At 36.3% G+C, this 21,304-nt stretch overlaps 1 protein-coding gene across 1 annotated transcript in view; it reads left to right on the forward strand.

The window, feature by feature from the left end:
* The first annotated feature begins 6,814 nt into the window (after positions 1–6,814).
* The window catches only part of LOC136031039 (uncharacterized), an 84,537-nt gene continuing 70,047 nt past the window's right edge, over positions 6,815–21,304 (forward strand). The window contains exons 1-2 of the mRNA XM_065710233.1: positions 6,815–6,925; positions 13,754–13,953. Coding sequence (XP_065566305.1) covers positions 13,797–13,953 — 157 coding nt within the window. The 5' untranslated portion in view covers positions 6,815–6,925; positions 13,754–13,796. The remainder of the gene's footprint in view (positions 6,926–13,753; positions 13,954–21,304) is intronic.

The raw sequence follows: 21,304 nt of genomic DNA on the forward strand, positions 1-21,304 counted from the left end.
CATAAGGACTCTCGAACATACTTTTAGAAATAAAATCACCCCGGTTCCTGACTTAAAATGCACCAATTCCCCGGCGTGCGCAAGGTTGCCACCCGATGAAATAATCGCCAGAATCTGAAAAAAAATCTATAAATTATACTTTTTATCATTGCAATTAATAATTTTTCTGTTTCCTTACCATGATATATACAGGTGCACCTCAAGGAAGAGGGCATAATTACCTGCCTAGATGTGGAAAAATACCTTAATATTGAGGTTCTGTTTTTTATCAAACAAAAATACCCTTGAAATTGTGCAAAATGCCTTTTTGAATCTTTATGAAGAGAATAGAGCAAAATCCTTGCTTCCTCCCTGTTTTTTCCATAAATTGTACTATTGGCTCATTCTCCAATCACTGAAAATTAGTTATCGGTTATCTAACCGAAATTTTTGCTTCTAAGGCCAACACAGCTATGCACGCTTCTCCTCCATCCCAAACAATTCAAAACTTCCCTTTTTACACCCTCCCGTAAAATTGCCATTTCCCTTAAATCTTTCTTTGTGACATCCTCCCACCTCAACCGCAACCTGCTTTCCGTTTAGCCCTAGACGTTTGGCTGAAAAGGACAATCTTCGGCAATCTGTAATCCTTCATCCGCAGTACGTGGCCTAGCCATCTCAACCTTTCTTTCATTATAGCCCTAGAAAGCGGGATTTGAACCATGTTTTTCGTACAGCCTTTTCTTTTAAGTACGGTTAGTCAGCTGCGTACCCAGAACAATCCGTAAGCAATTTCTCTTGAAAACATATAGTAAATCGTCAATCGCTTTTTGGAGTGCTCGTGTTTCAGAACTATATTTGACCTCTGTCATCGCTGTAGCTTCAAATAATCTAATGTTAGTTTATAGACTCTTCTTCCAAACTTTTTTTAGCTGTGAAAAAAAAAGCCCTAAGCCTTGGCTATTCTATTTTCAACATCTTCACTGCTCTCACCGTCTTTACTAATAATAGAACCAAGGTAAGTAAAGCTATCCAATTGATCATTCCATTCATTATCCAAAGTCACTTTTTCATCTTCACTTAATCCTAGCCTTAGCGACTTAGTCTTCTTAACATTAATTTTCAAGCCTATTCTAGCACCCTGAACTCGCGAAGCTTCCTAAAGCTTATTTATTTTCCTAGCACTTTTATCTAGGATGCTTAAGTCATAAGTATAATCTAAGTCTAGGAATTTTTTCCTTCCCATTTGACTCAGTGTTCTCCCTTTGCCCCTCCTGTGCTCCTTAAGACAAATTCCATGAAAATGATTCATACAAAAGGGGATAGAACACAATCATGCTTAAATTCTGATTTAATAGAAAACCAGCTGCTAACCTCATTTCCCACTTTAACCGCAGCAGTGTTATTCTCGTCCGTAGCATTGACCATAAAAAATTTTTGTCTTAGACAACTAGTTATATAAAAAAAAAAATGGGGAAGAAAAAAATCTATTAAAATTTATTGGCATAAAAAATGTTGCTTTTAAAATTGGTTATTAAAAGAAAAACTTGGTGAAGAAAATGAAGTATGTTAAAGTCTATTTAGCAGAAAAAATATTGTGTTAGAAAGCAATTGGAGCCAAAAAATTGTGAAAAAAAAAATTTCAAAATTTAGATAGCAGAAGAAAAAAATAAATATTGTTTTGGAGATCAGTCGAAAACTCACTTTCACAGGGCTTAAAATCTAAACAAACACTTCTTACCATTCTAATTCTTAACATTCGAAGTTTCAAAATTATTTTCTCATCCCAGAGCCGAGGTATTTGATGTTATACTGTTTTGAACAAGATGACTATTTAACATTTTGATCATACAGCTTTAGGGAGAGGGAGGTTAAGAAAGGTATGGGGGTAGCTGTTTGTCGTCAACATGCCCTTGAACATCCCCAGAAAGTTTTAACTTAATAGTTATTTTTAATTTTTTGTAACTATGGCTTTCGTGGTTTTAGAGCATTATATATCTAAAATATCTAACTTCTTTTATGCGTACTATTATGTTTGTTTTGTTTTGTAGTTATTATATTGTTTAATTGCCACTGCTATGTACCATATGTTTTTATCGTTATGTGTGTTATTATCATGTATTATAATAATTTTGTATGCGGGTATTTTTTTTTCTACCGTGGCCCAAAGAGATTTTTTTCCTTATTCGATTTTTAGATTTTTAGATTTTTTTCTATTTTGAAAAAAATGATGTTTTTTCGAGATTTTGATCAGTGCTTAGAGGACAGTATTTTTGAACAGGGTGTTGAAGGGGGCTTATTGCCATCCAATCATTCTTCAAAATCTCCGTAACATACCCTGAAAGTTTCAACGTAATACCTTAAGCTGTCCTTTATATGCTGCTGAGATTCCTTTTCAAACAGTTCGTGGTAACGAACTGTAGTAAGGAGCGACCCGGCTCAATAGTAACCGAAACTCTAAAAAATGGAATTTGGATACCAATAGTTACATCAAAAGAATCGCATTTTAATGCTGATTTTAAATATGTAAGTTTCATCAAGATTAGTCTTACCCATCAAAAGTTACGAGCCTGAGAAAATTTGCCTCATTTTAGAAAATAGCGGGAAACATCCCCTAAAAGTCATACGATCTTAAGGATAATCACACCATCAGATTCAGTGTATCAGAGAACCCTGTTGTAGAATTTTCAAGCCCCTATCTACAAAAATGTGGAATTCCGCATTTTTTGCCAGAAGACAAATCACAGATGCGTGTTTTTTTTGTTTTTTTTTCAGGGGTGATCGTATTGACTCAGTGGTCCTAGAATGTCGTGAAAGGGCCCATTCTAACGGAAATTAAAAGTTGTAGTGCCCTTTTTAAGTGACCAAAAAAATTGGAGGGCACCTAGGCCCTCCACGCTAATTTTTCCCCAAAGTCACTGGATCAAAATTCTTAGATAGTCATTTTATTCACCATAGTCGAAAAAACTAATAACTGTGTCTTTGGGGACGACTTACTCCCCCTAGTCCCCATGGGAGGGGCTGCAAACTACAAACTTTGACCTGTGTTTACATATAGTAATGGTTGCTGGGAAGTGTACAGACGTTTTCAGGGGGATTTTTTGGGTTGAGGGGGTAGAGTTGAGGGGAGGAGTTACGTGGGAGGATCTTTCGATGAAGGAACTTCTCATGGGGGAAGAGACTTTCAAAGGAGGGGGCGCAGGATTTTCTAGGATTATTAAAAAAAAACAATGAAAAAATAAATATGAAAAGTTTTTTTCTACTGAAAGTGAGGAGCAGCATTAAAACTGAAAACGAACGGACATTATAACGCATATGAGGGGTTTACCTCCTCGTAGTACCTCGCTCTTTACGCTAAAGTATCTTTAGTAATTACATCCACTTATTCTACGGCCTTTGTGGTTCAGGGGTCATTCTTAAGGAATTTGGACAAAATTTAAGCTTTAGTGTAAAGAGCGAGGTATCGACGAGGGGAGAGCCCCCTCATATACGTAATAAAAACATAAAAATACAATAGTTCGCTACGTAAGTTAATTCGTAAGTTACGTATATTTTTTGCTTATGAAAACGTTCGTAAAAAATTTAAAGTCAATGCCTTTTTAAGTAATCAAAAAATTGGAGGGTAACCAAGCCTCCTCCCTCGTTCCTTTTTTCTCAAAATCTTCCGATTAAAACTATGAAAAAGCCATTTAGCCAAAAAAAATTAATATGCATATTTCGTTTTAATTATTTATGTGCGGAGAGCCAAGATCAAAACATGCTTTAATTCAAAAACGTCCAGAAATTAAACAAAAAAAACAAGTTTTTTTTAAATGAAAGTAAGAAGCGACATTAAAACTTAAAACAAACAGAAATTACTCCGTATATGAAAGGGACTTTTCCTCCTCAACGCCCCGCTCTTTACGCTAAAGTTTTTTACTGTTTTAAAAAGTAGAGTTAAGAGAAAGTGTCAAACTTTATCAAAGATTCTCCATAAAATTCAAGCTACCAACAGGTAGCTTGTCATCTGTGGTGATTTCAACACAAATCTGTTGACCTGTCGTCACTGTCGTCACTGTTTCTGTCGTCAAGTGTTTCTGTCGTCACTTCTGCTTGGCATGTCTGTCCTACCTAAATCTAAACCATTCTCTTATGTTCATAATTCTGGGTCAACCTGAAACCTCAATTGTGTCCTATCTGATCATCCAGAACTTCAATCTACCAATATTACCATTTCAGATGACATCCTACCAAGCGACCATCTACACCTCCAGTTAAACATTTACATGTCCCCTTCGCGGAATAAACGAGACCCTGTTGGCTTACAAAAGTATCATGGGATCAAATAGATGTATCTTCCTTTCAGTACACACTTGATTCTTTGCTGATGAAAATAAAAATCCTTTTCCACCTGTCTACTTCATTGAAAGGTAACTCACTGGACCTTGATTGCATTCTAGCTGAGTTGACTCATTCTCATAAGGTCGCCTCTTCTGTCTATATACCTTCGATAAGGGTCAAAATAGGGACACAGAAATGTGGTTGAAAAGAAGATAATGAGTTGCAAGATACCAAGCACCATCATAAGTTTTGGTTTTGGATTTGGGCCGACTGTGATCGTCCTCACTCGGGTGTTATTTTTTCAATTGTTAAAACAACCAATCGTAAGTTCCTAAAAGCTCTCCATCGTTGGGAAAAATAGACAAGTTCAAACAGCAGCACGTGAGATAAAAAACAGCTTCCAGCAGCTTTGGGGGAGAGTTTCACAGCCGACATCAAGTTCCTCCTCGCAATCTAGCCCTATCAATGTCGCTTCGTGGGAAAGACGTTTTTTTTAAATTTTCTCCGGTAATCCGCCTCCGGTTGAAGCTACCTATAACAATGCCCTTATTCACCATATTCCAAAGCTTGACCACCGGAGAAACTTTGTCATTGTTACACCCTCAGCTGTCCAGACCCCAAATTCGTCTAATAGAATCTGGTAAAGCCCCAGGATACGATGGGGTGCAAACTGAGCACCTCCTATACGCTACCCCACTTCTTTTGCAGTATTTGTCACTATTATTTCAGGCTTGTATTTCTCAGTAATATGTCCCAGCTCCTCATTTGGAAGGCCTTGTAACCTGTGTCTCAAAGAAGGGCAAAAACCTAACGGTTTGTGAATCATACCGACCAATTACTATTTGTTTTACAATTGGTAAACTTTTTGAAAAGCTGATCTTCAAATAAATAAACACAAAGTGCAACCATGGGGACAAACAATTTGGATTTCACGGAGGCTTGGGTGTGTAAAACGCACACGCAACTATTTCGGCTATTTTAGACTGCCATTGGATGCTGAAAAAGAACCTGCATATTTGTGCAATAAACATCTGTAAGGCGTTCGATTCCATTATCCATTCACATGCTATTGTTTCTCTATTGAAAATTGGAATGAACCCTTTTCTCTGCCGTCTCTTATGGAATTGGTATGGTAATGCATCAATACGGGTGCGTCCTTCCTCTTCAATATCTATGCTTTGTGATTGAAAATGCTCATGTATTTTGAAGAATTTGAAATCGCTCTTACAGAGTATTAAGAAAACTGAAAAACATTGAAAGATTTATTTTTGGATTTAAGTATTTTAGTAGAGCTCGGTGTTTGGTGTATATTATAACAAAAATACATGATTTACAAGAGAAAATGCCGCAAAATAAGGAAAACAAATTCCCCAGGCAATAATGAACCTAATCTAATGAAAATGCGTGGAACAAGTAAAGAATCATTTAAATAATGGATTTAGATATACTTAGGGGGGACAATACTTTCTTATAACGTCTTATCTGAAGACGTCCGACGTCGATAATATGGCCGAAACGCCGTTTGGTAATAGTGTCTTATAGCCACCACACTCAAGTTCTGTCGGGAAGTGAAATTTGGTTAATGCTAATGAAATAAAACAAAGAACAATGAAAATATAATACATTATCAACAAAATTATGAAAACTACAACAAAAAAATATGGGTGGGGGGCCACCCAGACCGCATTATATTAAATACGTAACCTAAACTAACCTAATCTAGCCTAACCAAACCAAAATACCACAGCTTAGATATACAATACAGTCATGAAGACTTAATTAATTTTTGGGACACAGTGCGCGGTAGCAATCCTAGCGGCCGGAGACAGGAAACTGGCAGTCTGAATCTAAAAGTCAGAGCAATTGGACTGATGTCGTGAAAAGAATCGTAAAGCTGTGATTCATTGCTATGTGAAAATTATTCCGGTTGGAAACAAAACAAAATTGCGTTCCCGCCTATGGTGTTGTAGTATGATCTATGCGTCGGAGCGCGGGCTTCGAGGAGGCGCGAAGTTCAGAGCTCTGTACCATAAGCTTCTCATGGGCAAGATAGGAGTCTTCATAACTGTATTGTATATTTAAGCTGTGCAAAATACCAACTAAATATTTAGTTAAAATGTAGCTACAATGTTGTTTCCCATCGAGTCGAAACTAATATTCTCTGGTATAAAGATCATGAAAACCGGTTATAGTCTCATATTCACGATGCAAGATCTTGAGTTTGGTGGCTATAAGACAAAAGTAACCACCGTTTAAAAGAATATCAGTAAATCAACATTCCTTGGTATCGCTCAACGCTTGCTTTTCAGGAGCACCCTCACCCCCCTTCTGACTGCGCCACCAACGGCTAACCTATGCCGCGTCTTTTTACACAACTGACGATAATCGATATCGTCTTCATCATCATTGCTAATATTATATAGTAAACCCAATTCATTGTTTCTCTGGATTCAACAACCTTTGATGCGTCATAATTAATGTGTTCCCGATGGCGACAAATACCAAGTTAAAATTCTTGCATACCCGAAAGTAGACAGTCCGCTTTAAAAACCAATCCTTAATTTTTGCTTTGCAATTGAAGATGGTTAATTTCTATAAGTAAGGGAAAAGGATTAAATACTACAAGGTAAAGATTTTGAATTTGCTTCTGACTTCTTGCTAACATGTATATTGGGGATGCTATTTTTGAAAGTGGGGATAAGGAAACCGAAACTCAAAATTTAAATAATTTCTGCTTTACCCTAAAATTCAGACAGGAAAACTCAGAATTTGGTATTCCAGCCATTACCATTTCCTATTATAAAAATCACTGCCCTCAAAATTGAGTCCCAGCCCTCCCTAAAGGGGTTGGTCAGGCCTAGTCCTGAGCTATATAAAAGAGCTGGCTGATTTTGTGGGATTCCGTTACATTACGGACTCTTTTATATTCAACAATTGGTTTGTAATGTCAGATTAAGCCGTTTTGAAAGCTTAGCCCAGTGGCTCCCAACTGATTTTGGCCCAGGCCCAGCCTACGCATTTCTAAAATCCCGATGCCCCCTTGTGATATTTAAATTTTGTTATTCAAAATTTTACGTGTAGGCTATACCTGAAGGAAGCTTAATAGGTCATTAACTTGATGTCTTTTTTTGGGTCGTCCTCTTTGCATTTTTTATACCAATGAAATATATTCTATGGATACGACACCTTTCATACAGCTTGTAACGTAATTGCAATACTATGATGTATGTTTTTTTTTTCATTAAATACGTTTGAATGTGACGTCATTTGAGTGAAAAATATTTTTATTTCAAAATTAAGACTCTAAAGTATGCACGACGTGTCCATTACACACCAAAATATTGCCATTTTGGGAATCACAAAATGGCAAACACACAAGTGCCCCACTTGGGAATCACAGGCTCAGCCTATCACCAAAATCAGGAACCTATTGCATCGACTATAGGTATTTCCAATGTAGTTTTTCTTGGGGGGGGGGCTAAATGCAGATTTCACTGCCCCCTGTCGCACAATAGATTTTGGATATATTATAGTTTTCATCTAGAGGAAAATCCCCCCTCTTTTTACAATAAGGCAAATAAGAGGCTCGTGGCTTTTGATGGTAACATATGCCCCCAGTTGTTCTTCGGATATTGCTGAGATGTCTTATTGGCAACCATCATAAACACAGAGCGTTTTGACTTAATTTTAAAGCAAAATTTAGTTTTAAGCATAATGAGCAAATTGCATAACTGTGGTGGGTGTGAAATTTGATATTTAGAAGGATATCTTGTCACAAAGCTCTTATTTTAAATCCTGACCGGATCCAGTGACATTGGGGGGAGTTGGAGGGGAAAACCTAAAATCTTGGAAAACGCTTAGAGTGGAGGGATCGGGATGAAACTTGGTGGAAAAAAATAAGCACAAGTCCTACATACGTAGTTGACATAATTAGACCGTATCCACCCTCTTTAGGGGAGTTGGGGGGAGGGTTAATTCTGAAAAATAGAAAAGATGAGGCAATTTTAACTTACGAAGGAGTGATCGGATCTTAATAAAATTTCATATTTAGAAGGACCTAGTGACTCAGATTTGTCATTTTAAATCCCGACCGGATCCAGAGTCATTAGGGCGAGTTGGAGGAGGGACAGGAAATCTTGGAAAACGCTTAAATTGGAGAGATCAGGAGGAAAATTGGTGGAAAGAATAAGCACAAGTCCAAGATACATGACTGACATAATCGGACTAGATCCACTCTCTTTGGTTGAGTTGGAGGGGGGAGGGGGTGTAATTTGGGAAAATTGGAAAAAATGAAGTATTTGTAACTTGCGAGCGAGTGATCAGATCTTAATAAAATTTGACATTTAGAAGGATCTTGTTCTTCATAGCTCTTATTTTAGATCCCAACCAGATCTGGTGATTTGAAGGGGGAAACCGGAAATCTTGGAAGAAGCAAAAATTGAGGTATCTTTATCTTACGGATGGGTAATATGATCTTAATGAAACTTGACATATAGAAAGATTGTATGTCTCAGATGCTCCATTTTCAATTCGAATCGGATCCGGGGAATTAGGGGGCTGGAGGAGGGAAACAGATATCTTGGAGACCGGAAATCTTGGAAAACCCTTAGAGTGGAAAGATTGGGATGAAACTTGATGGGAAGAATAAGCAAAAGTTTTAGATATGGGATTGACATAATTGCAACGGATCTACTCTCTTTTGGGGATTGGGGAGGGGGATTTCCCTTGCTTTGGTGAGTTCGGTGCTTCTGGACATGCTAGGAGGATGAAAATTGGTAGGCGTGTCAGGGATCTGCACAAATTGACTTGATAATAGTTTTTGTCATTTAGCTACAAGCTCTGTAAAGCTATAAAACTACATCAGAAGCAACCACAGCTTTCAGATAAGCTAGGACGATGAAACGTGGCAGGCGTATCAGGGACCAGACCAGATTGAATTGGAAATAGTCGTTTCCCGGATTCGACTACTTGCAACTGTGACTACTTGTATCTACTACTGCGACTACTTGCAACTTTGGCTATTTGCGTCTATAAGTACTATTGACTGCGAATGCCAGGTACTGTGACTTCTAGTGACTGTGACTGCAATTAAGGATAGTTGCGAGTGCGACTATGACTTTTTGACATCGTTAGTACTTTACTATGAGTACTTGCGACTGCAATGAACTGCGACTGTAAATACGAATGCAGCTCAAATGGTCCTGCAGCTACTTGTACCTATGACTACTTGGAATTGTGATTGCGACTCCTTGCGACTATGATTACGACCACCTGTGATTATGAAGGCGACAGCTCTTGTCTGCAACTGCTACTACTTGCAACTGTGATTACTGCAATCAGTTCTACTACTACAACAATGATTGCAACAGTGACTGCAAATACTACTGGAACTTTTACACTACAACTAAAACTGTTTAACTAAATCAGAGGTATAACTGCATTTTGGAGCCCAAAATAGGATAGTGCACCCAAGTTGTCAAAAGGGCTGTTCTGCAATATGTCACGACTAGCTAAGGCTATTAAGTTGAAAATTTCAAGGAATATTGAGGGGGATGTTGCATTTAATCAAAGGACTCTAGGTGCATCCATGCTGTCAAAAGGGCACAGAGAAAAAGATTATCAAGATTATCAAGATAACTAAGATTATCAATTTGAAACTTTCAGGAAATATCGATAGTGACATTAAACTGAATCAAAAGACACGGTATATATTCCGTTTGTCAAAATGGTATGTCTGCAATGTATCAGTAATATTTAAGGGTGATTAGGATGAAACTTTTAGATAATGTTGAAAGGAATGTTGAACTTATTCAAAATACAACTGGTGTATCCCGGTTATTAAAAGAGCATATCTGCTATTTCCCAGGAACGGCCAATGGCTTTTAGTTAAAAATTTCAAGAAATAAAGAACGGATTGTTAAAATAAATCAAAGGACACTAATTATAACTAATAAATTAGAATCAGATATCTTAATTCTTAAGCCATTTTATACCGACAAGGATTTCAAACCAGTCAGCAACATTAATTGACAATATTTTTTCATCGCTACACTCCATTAGAAATGAAGTACTGCTTTCTGACATTTCCGACCATTTGCCAGTTTCAGCCCTGTTTCAAGTCCTCCAAAATCCACAAAGATTAGTCCCCCAGGATAAACCGAGATTTTGTTGCTCACCAGTGGAGCTGGATAGATTGAAAGAAGATCTTGGTACATATAAATGGGCCTTTTCTTTACCAGAAAATATTAGTTTAGGCAATTATAATGACATATTTGGCCGGTTTTATGACACTGTTAAGGAAAAATTCACGTCTTATTGTCTAAAAGCTCCTTTAAAAAATCCTCGATCAAAAAGACCAACACCTGTAGCTCCCTGGTTAACATATGGAGTCCTAAAATCAATAAAAAGGAAGCAGAACCTTTGGAAGGAGTACAAAAAAAGACCAAATAAGGCCAAGTTAGAAGCATTTAAGTTGTACCGTAATTTTCTGAAATCAATTATTCGCAGAGCTAAAACAGTATATTTTACAAAAAGATTTGGTGATTGCGGTAAAAATATAAAAAAGACGTGGGACGTGATTAAGGAAGTTAGTCGGCCGTCCATGAAGCCAGAAGGTCTCCCTAAGTCTCTCATTGTAGACGATCAACTTGTAACAGAAAAAGGCCAAATTCGACTTCATATGAAAAAATTCTTCTGCTAATTCTGCTCGAAAAAAACTGCTAATAGCGTTTCTTATTCCTCTGTGTTACAGTCTTGGAAGCAGCTCTTAGGTCCCTCGTGCTTGAAATCAATGGTTCTTGGGGAGGTTACGGTGCAGGAAATTAGAAATATTGTTCTGTCTTTAAAGAATTCTTCAGCAGGTTTCGACCAAATTTCTGCTAAAGTAATTAAACATATTCTTCCATCGATTATCACCCCAATTTACCATTTGATTAATAGGTCATTTGAACTAGGAGTATTTCCCCAACGTCTTAAACTTGCACGTGTTATAGCTCTCTTTAAAGGAGGTGACCGAAAGGATCCTGGGAACTACAGGCCGATCTCTCTTCTGTCAGTGTTCTCTAAGATATTTGAAAGAGCAACGCTCAAACGTCTGGTGAGATTTCTTGAAGCTAATTTTTTTTTCCATCAGCATCAGTTTGGGTTTCGCGCAAAGTATTCGACAGAACATGCTTGTAATAGACTTCTTTAGTTTATACGACGATCTTTAGATTCTAATCTTATTCCTGCAGCCATTTTTCTTGATGTAAGAAAAGCTTTTGACAGCCTAATACATAAGATTCTCATTGGTAAACTTTGTCGTTTTGGTGTCCGTGGGGAAGCATTGTCTTGTTTCTCGTCATACCTAACTGACAGATCTATCGCCACAGAAGTTACAGACGAAAAAGTTCCAATTGAATACGGAGTACCCCAAGGTTCTATTCTTGGGCCAACCCTCTTCCTCATATATATGAACGATCTCTACCGACTTTTTAACACCCCAATTAACAATGTTTGCTGTGGATTGTGTCACAAATCCTACTCTCAGAGTACGTTGGTGTTCACACCTGATAGTCAAGAAGAATTAATAGCATTTGCAGATGACACAACTTTAGGTGCTGCAGCTCCGGATGAATCATCCCTTATTCTAAAGCTTCAAGCAATGACTGAGAAAATACTCTTTTGGTTTGACATAAATCAACTAACTTTAACTGTAAAAAAGTCCTACCTTCTTATTTTTTCTCGTAAAGGTATGAGCTGCCCCACAATTACTGAGCTTCATACACCAAGAGGCTCCATAAGTCGTCCCCCGGATGGATATGTGCGATTCCTGGGAGTTCTTTTGGATGAAAATTTATCATTTAAGTGGCATGTTCAAATAATAAGAGTGAAAATTTCCCGTGGACATCCGAAAATTAAAGCGTTTATTTCCTTTCCCTATCCTCCGTCTTTTGTACTTTTCTCTGATTTACCCTTATATATGTTACTGTTCGTCTGTGTCAATGTCCACATTTCCCTCGGTACTTGCTCCTATTTACAATCTTTATGAGAAAGCAGCAAGAATTCTCCAGTCGGCTACACACACTCCTCTTGACCTCCTCAAAATTAAAGACATTTATGTTTTATCTTTATCTTCGTTGGCATATCAATACTTCCAGGGTGATCTCCCATGTTGTTTTTCGGGACTGCTTAAACTAGTAGGGGAAGAAAATTTGTATATGGTTCGTAACCGGAAGGATGTGACGATTCCAGCTAGTCCCTCTGTTCGTTCAGACTTCGGCCTGGCTGTGACTATGGCGCGTGCTTGGAACTTCGTTCCCGCTGAGATCCGGCAGTCACGAACACTTGCCTCCTTTAAGAGACAGATGAAAAGTTTCTTATTAAAGGCTTCTTATTAAATGTTTCTTATGGTTTATTTATTATTTTTTTTTTCTTTTTTGGGTTGTTGTTTTATTGGTGTTGTATCCTCGATGACGCGAGAATTTTAATTTGTATTTTATTATCGGGTGATGTGAGGGTCGCTGTTTCGTGGGGACTGCCGGTGAGTTGATTTCTTTTCCTTGCATATTTATATTTAGATGTCGGTTAGTATGTTTATGACAAGTTTTATGACTCTTTGTTTATTGTATGCCGTTTCCCAAATAACGGGCCATTGAGCCCTTTGGGATATTGTTTTTGTTATTGTTATTTTATGAAAATAAATAGAACTAAAAAAAAAAATAAAAATAGAATTTGAAGCCCTAGATTTGATAAACTGGAGGTGTTTCGATATGCTAAATAATAATACAACTTTGGGCATAAAAAGAAACAGAAATTAATTAAAAAAAAAACTTTCCGAAAAATAAGTTTTTAAAGAAAAGTACAGCCATATTAAACTTAAGACTAGCAGAAATAAAGTCGTAAATTAAAGAATAAATGAAACACAAGATAAATACAAATTAAAATAAATGATTATGTCGAACATAAGCAACAAAAGATAAAGATATAGATGAATAAACACATCTTAAAATGATTAGAAATTAAACTGAATATTAAAGTCCACTTAAAACGAACAGAAATTAATAAAAGCGGAAATTCGGCTACTGCCCCCTTCTCCATCCCCTAACCTGAAAGTTCTAAAGCCCATAGCGTAATTTGTACTTTATTGAAAACAAAATACATAAGATATTTTGAAATTTTTATAAGAATTTTTGAAAATATGAAATTTTGAATGTTAATAAGAAATTTTTATGTTACTAACATTGAAAAAAGAAATATACTATATTGTATCTGGAATACAATGAACAGTATTGTATCTTGAAGGTTGGATCTTAAAGTGTTAAGATTTCCAGAATCAATATATATTGAACATATAATTTTTCTTTCGTTAGTTCTTTCCAGCCATCTTGATTATTCTAGGGATTTTTTTATTTATCAACGGTATTTTGAATAACTAAAGTATGATAACCATTTTTTTTTCTATTTCCATATTTAGACTTCAAAAGATGTGAAAATACAAAACTTGATAATTCAAGAATATGGAAAAAGAAGAAATAAATAAAGGAAAGATTGCATACTATGATTGGAAAAATAGCAACGAAGAAAATGATGAATGGAGACCAGAAATCGAAAAAAATAATGAAGCAAAGTATAGCTTTCATTCCGCAGAACTTCTGGAAAAAATGGATCAGCTAGGTATATCTCTAATTCTAAGTTATCTTAGTTTTGTTTTCCATCTTCATTTTATCTAATCTCTTTAAACAAGCTGTAATTGTGTATGAATATATTTGTCTTTTTTTTCTCGAGAACGGCTCTACTTTTTTTTTTTTTTTTTTTTTTTTTTTTTTTTTTTTTTTTTTTACATTGACACACTGAGATGTGTTCTAGCCTTAAAAAAAGGTTTAGACAGGTCAAGGGTTTGGAAAAATTCGTTTATACCCTTTAATTAGACAAAAAGTCTTGTGAATAAATGACGTCTTCTTAGGAGGGATCATATCATTTTGGTATCTATGAGGCATTCAAATTATACAAGGAACATGTAAAGTAAAAGGCATGAAAAAATGACTGATGTAATGATGGAGGAACATGAAGCACAATCAAATCTGCGGATAAAAGATATGCAATGACGAGTATCACAACAAATCACAAATGAAATGGCGAACGAGAATATTTGTCAACGAAATCGATGGTTAGAAGTCTGGCGACAGATAGTATCACATCGAATGGCAAAAAAAATGGTGCACAACAAAATGTTTTGTTAGAAGACGGATCAGAATTACAATTGAATGAATAAACTCTTAGTAATGATAGTAGTCTTACTAGCAGTAGTAGTAATATCAGCATTGGGAATAGTAGTATTAACAGTGGGGGTAGTAATGGTAGTAGTACTTGCCTGGTGCCTTTTTGTTAGTTAACACAAAATTGTGCATGGGAATATTACTTATACGCGATGGGAATGCTCTTTCATAACCTACATGCAGATAAAAGTAATTTAATTTAGTTCTATATCTCCTTCAAAATTCACTAAAATTTTCTTTGGGAAATTACACAAGATGACGAATGTATCCGGACAGCTAAGGCAAAAGGTACTGAATAAACGTCTGAGGTAATGATATAAGATTATGATACACAACGAAATCAGTGGTTAGAAGGCAGGCAAGAATCCCAACAAATCGCAAAAGAAATAATGCATAACGAAATAATGCTAAGAATTCATGTGACAACGGCCATCACAACGAATTACAAATGAAAAACATACGACAACATACGACGAGGATTATCAATCGAACAGGAAGCATTTGCAATGTAATCAAATTTATGATGGAGTGAATGAACGTGTTATTTTAGAGCCACTCAAAAAAAGAAAGTATGGCAAGTTATTGCCGACACTGTCAATCGCCTCCCAGGAAAATACAAAGCCTATATAAGCTATTTTTCTGTGAAGAATCAACAGGATGGAGGAATGCAGGCAAGAATTTGCTTGCTTTGATATAAATGGAATAGTTGTGGGACATCAAGTCATGGCTAATTGTAAACAAAGCCAAGACAGATAGTCCAATTGATTGAGGAGAAAAACCAGGCATTAATTCCCCCCCCCCTTTATTGCCCTCGTTACCATCTCCCGCTTATGCTACACCTCTCATACATGTCACTCCACAATGCCGAACTAGGGTCAAGCTGTTGAGGTTCAAACAAGTTCATCACGCTGGGCTCTTCCATTATAATGGAAAATTTCTATTATAATGGAACATCAGTCAGGTTCCCACCCTGTTGGAGATTCTTTCTGAGGATTACTCATTACCACAGTTCGTGGTAACGAACTGTATTAAGGAGCGACCCGGCTCAACAGTAACCAAAATTCTAAAAAAGGAATTTTGATACCAATAGTTACATCAAAAGAATTACATTGTTTTGGCTGATTTTAAATATATAAGTTTCATCAAGTTTAGTCTTATCCATCAAAAGTTAAAAGCCTGAGAAAATTTGTTTAATTTTAGAAAATAGGGGGAAACACTCCTTAAAAGTCATAGAATTTTAACGAAAATCACACCATCAAATTCACCGTATCAGAGAACCCTAATGTAGAATTTTCAAGCTCCTATCTACAATTAAATAAAAAAAACAAGTTTTTTTTTAACTGAAAGTAAGGAGCGACATTAAAACTTAAAACGAACAGAAATTACTTCGTATATGAAAGAGGCTGCTTCCTCATCAACGCCCCGCTCTTTATGCTAAAGTTTGACTCTGTCTCTCAATTCTTCTTTTTAAAACAGTAAAAAACTTTAGCGTAAAGAGCGGGGCGTTAAAGAGGAAGTAGCCTCTTTGATATACGAAGTAATTTCTGTTCGTTTTAAGTTTTAATGTCGCTTCTTACTTTCAGTTAAAACAATTTGTTTTTTTTATTTAATTTCTGAACGTTTTTGAATCAATGCATGTTTTGATTTTGGCTCTTCGCAGAGGAATAATTAAAACGAAATTTGCATTTTTTTTTTTTTGGCTAAATGGCTTTCTCATAATTTTGATCGAATGATTTTGAGAAAAAAGAGCGGGGGAGGAAGCCTAGTTGCCCTCCGATTTTTTGGTTAATTAAAAAGGCAACTAGAACTTTTAATTTTTTACGAATATTTTTATTAGTAAAAGATTTATGTAACTTATAAATTAGCTTACGTAAAGAACTTTTGTATTCTCATATTTTTATTACATATATGAGGGGGTTTTCCCCCTTGTCAGATCCTCGCTCTTTATACTAAAGCTTAAATTTTGTCCCAATTCATTAAGAATGACCCCAGAATCACAAAAGCCGTAGAATAAATAGTTGAAATTACTAAAAATACTTTAGTGGAAAGAGCGAGGTATTAGGAGGAGGTGAGCCCCTCAAATGGGTAATAATTTCTGTTTGTTTTAAGTTTTAATGCTGTTCCTTACTTCCAGCTGAAAGAACTTTTTCATATTTATTTTTTCATTGTTTTTTTAAATAATGCTAGTAAATCCTGCGCTCCCTTCATGGAGATTTTTTCCCCCATGACAAATTATCGATGGAAAGTTCCCCAAGCATATCCCCCTCTTCTCCACCCCTCCCCCAACCAAAAAAATCCTCCTGAAACGCCTGTACACTTCCCAATAACCATTACTATATGTAAGCATTGGTCAAAGTTTGTAACTTGTTGCCCCTCCCATGGGGACTGTGGGGGAGTAAGTCGTCCCCAAAGACATGGTTATAAGGTTTTTCGACTACGCTGAATAAAATGGCTATCTCAGAATTTTGATCCGTTGACTTTGGTAAAATAATTAGCGTGGGAGGGGGCCTAGGTGCCCTCCAATTGTTTTGGTCACTTAAAAAGGGCACTAGAACTTTTCATTTCCGTTAGAATGATTCCTCTTGCAACATTCTAGGACAACTGGGTCGATACGATCACCCCTGGAAAAAAACAAAAAAAAAAACAAAAAAAAACAAATAAACACGCATCCGTGATCTGCCTTCTGGCAAAAAATACAAAATTCCACATTTTTGTAGATAGGAGCTGGAAACTTCTACAGTAGGGTTCTCTGATACGCTGAATCTGATGGTGTGATTTTCGTTAAGATTCTATGACTTCTAGGGGGCGTTTCCCCCTATTTTCTAAAATAACGCAAATTTTCTCAGGCTCGTAACTTTTGATGGGTAAGACTAAACTTGATGAAACTTATATATTTAAAATAAGCATTAAAATGCAATTCTTTTGATGTAGGTATTGGTATCAAAATTCCATTTTTTAGAGTTTTGGTTACTATTGAGCCGGGTCGCTCCTTACTACAGTTCGTTACCACGAACTGTTTGAAAATGTGAAATTTTGTATCTTTTGATTGAAGAAACATCACGGAAGCGTGCTTTTTTGTTTGTTTGTTCCCAGGGGTGATTGTGTCGTCTCAGCGGTCCTAAAATGTTGCGAAAGGGCTAATTCAAAGGGAAATTAAAAGTTCTAGTGTCCTTTTTAAGTGACAAAAAATTGGATGTCACCTAGGCCCCCTCCCACGCTCATCTTTCCTCGAAGTCACCGGATCGAAATTTTGAGATAGTCATTTTGTTCAGCATAGTCGGAAAACCTGATAACTATGTCTTTGGGGACAACTTAATCCCCCACAATCTCAAGGGGAGGGGCTGCAAGTTACAAACTTTGACCATTGTTTACATGATGATTTTATTAAGTGATTAAACCTTTACATGTATTTCACTGCTAAATGTCTACAAACTAAAACTACAAAGAAAAAAAAAACTAGAATAAATGAAACTATTAAATGCTACAGTCAAAGGCAACAATCAGGTATAAATATCAAATACTAGCTGTTGGTGTGGCACTTCGCGCCCCCCAAGCCCCCCGCGTGCGTAAGTCGTTACGTGCCATATTAGTTACGCGCCATTGTAGTTGTATCCCTGTGTTCCACCTATATATATATATATATATATATATATATATATATATATATATACATATATATATATATATATATATATATATATATATATATATATATATATATATATATATATATATATATATATATATATATATATATATATATAATTTATCTTTGAGTGTCCCGGTCGTCATTTATATTCCCTGTGTCACGGTGTCCCGGTCGTCATTTGTGTCCCGGTCTGTAACTTCATCTTATAATGAAGTATTTCTTATAAAGAAAGGCACGCTTTCTTTTGGCATTATCTCTTTGCGCCTCAAGCCTGTTTTCACGTTGTTCTTGTGATTCCTCAGCACGCTTTCTTTTGGCATTATCTCTTCGAGCTGCAAGCCTATTTTCACGTTGTTCTTGTGATTCCTCGGCATGATTTTTTTCGTTAATTCTCCTTTGAGTCGCAAGCCTGTTTTCACGTTGCTCTTGTGATTCCTTGGTACGATTTTTTTGGTAATTTCTCTTTGAGCCGCAAGCCCGTTTTCATGTTGTTCTTGTGATTCCTTGGCACGCTTTCTTTTCTTACTTTATCTTTTAGCCGCAAGCCTTTTGTCATTATCTCTTTGAGCCACTTCCTCGGCTGTTTCTTTTGCTATTGTAGGATTTATACTAAAATTTCTTGCACGATTTAATTCCTCGGCTGTTTATCTGCCAATGTAGGATTTATACTAATATTCTCTTTGAATCGCAAGCCTTTAAGGGGGCTTTTCCGCATTGGGGTTGTGGGTGGGCAGGGAGAGGGGGCTACAAGTGAGGATCTTTCCATGGAGGAAAAACAAGTTTTTTATTGTTTTAAAAGTAGAGTTGTGAGAGAGTCAAACTTTAGCGTAAAGACCGGGGCGTTGAGAAGGGGACAGCCCCTTTCATATACGGAATAATTTATGTTCGTTTAAAGTTTTAATGTCGCTCCTTACTTTCAGTTGAAAAAACTTGTTTTTTTATTTATTTAATTTTTTTAAACTAAAGAACAACACGATGATTATGCTAATCTGAAATTTAAATGTTTTAGAGGGTATGTAAAATGTCATATGCTTGGTTGTTACTATATTATGTAAAAATCTATTTAAAACATAAATAATTAGTGGTGAAAAACCTGGAAAAGAAGTTCACACCAATAGACAAATTGGAAGACAAACAAAAGTTAGAATTACATAATTACAAGTTCGCGATGTTCCAATTGCCAGGAACCGAGCGAAGTTCTCCCAGTTCTTATTTCTATTTTACAAAAGCAAATTCTGAACCCAATATATGCAAAGAAGAATCCTTGAAAATGGAGATTGATTCGGCCTAAAGAAGGCGGGAATTGTCCAGAATAGGGTTGCAAAATTAGTAAAAACAAAAAAAGAGATGTGAATTTAATAAAAGCCTTGAAAAATGCACATGAAAAAAACTTTCCTTGCGTTTCAGATGTAACCAAACTTTAATAAAATTATACACGTTTACTCTATAATAAATCTTTCCCCCTCAAAACACACTCCGATTGCAAAGATACTAGCTTAAGATTCTTTTTGTCGGATGCAGTACATTTTTTCTAATTCTAGTTATTTTCTTTAGAATAGTGACTGGGCTTAACAGAAACAATTCTGGAAATTTTTCTTTCTGTAATATGCATCAAACTGTCATGTACATTAAATGCATGATATACCACCAGTTTTCTTAGCCGTTTTAAACCATGGGTTGTGAACAGTAGTTGAAAGTATTATATAAAGGTAAACACAATATATTTGTGCCTGTGTCCTCAGGGGCTGATCCGAAGGGACCGCGGCCTCTTAAGTTCTTCTGGCATCCTCATTCTGTTTTTTTTATGGCATTTGGTATGTATTATGGCACTTGGTAGCCTATTTATCAAGTGGCATATAGCGATCGCCAATTCTATCGGTCTGTCGGTCTTTCTGTCGGTCAGGGTATTGCTAGTTTAGGCACTTCCAGATAAGCTAGGACGATGAACTTTGACAGACGGAACCAGACAAGATTGAATTGGAAATAGTTGTTTCCCCGATCTGACTTTCTGCGGGGAGCGGGGGGATGGTTAACTAGGAAAAATTAGAAAAAATGAGGTATTTTTAACTTACGAACGAGTGATCGGATCTTGATGAAATTCGATATTTAGAAGGATACAGAAAATTAGAAAAAATGTGGTATTTTTAACTTGCGAACGGGCGATCAGATCTTAATGAAATTTGATATTTAGAAGGATATCGTGTTTAGAGCTCTTAGTTTAAATTCCGACCAGATCCGGTGACATTGGGGGGAGTTGGAGGGGGAAACCTAAAATCTTGGAAAACGCTTAGAGTGGAGTGATCGGGATGAAAAAGAAGCACAAGTCCTAGATACGTGATTGACATAACCGGAACAGATCCGCTCTATTTGGGGAAGTTGGGGGGAGGGTTAATTCTGAAAAATTAAATACGTTCTGAGACCATACTGGCTATGCATGACGCATGAAAACAAAGAAAGGAAATAATAAATGAAAAGAGAAAAATCAAATAGGTAAAAACGAGGATTTTATCAGCCAGTAGCAAAATATGAAAAACAAGCAAATATTTTGACAAGGACCTCTGGCAAGTCGTCCTCAGTGCTCAAAGAAAAAAGTAAGAAAGAGGAAAAAGAAAAAAAGAAACAAAGAAGAAACAACAACAAAATCTAACCTTATTAAGTGAACTCTACGAGAGGAAAAAAGACACTGAATCAAACAACAGAACCAACTTGAAGTCAATGAAAGAGAAGTTACCAATTAGATTGAATAAGTATCCTTTGCCTTTCAACAGATTTCGCCTGTCTACAATTTCGGTTTTCATTAGATATGCGGACAGGTTGTATTAAATTAGACTGGGCGATAATATTCATAGAGTCTTTTAATATTAAATTATTATAAATTGGGCTTAAGGATATATCTCCCGTGTCTCTATTTATAGCCAAATTTCTATTTAATTTTTTTTTTGTCTCAATTGCCTGTTTAAAAGATGCCAATGTAAAATTTTCCTCATGAACACGGGACTCTGTTGACACCACTAACTAGAATAGGGTACGTTTTATCCTTTCCCGAGTTGAAAAAATGTTCAACAGAGTGGTGTCTACAGAGTCCCGTGTTCATGTGGAA

This window comes from Artemia franciscana, chromosome 9 (assembly GCF_032884065.1).
Source record: "Artemia franciscana chromosome 9, ASM3288406v1, whole genome shotgun sequence".
Classification (NCBI taxonomy): Eukaryota; Metazoa; Arthropoda; class Branchiopoda; order Anostraca; family Artemiidae; genus Artemia; species Artemia franciscana.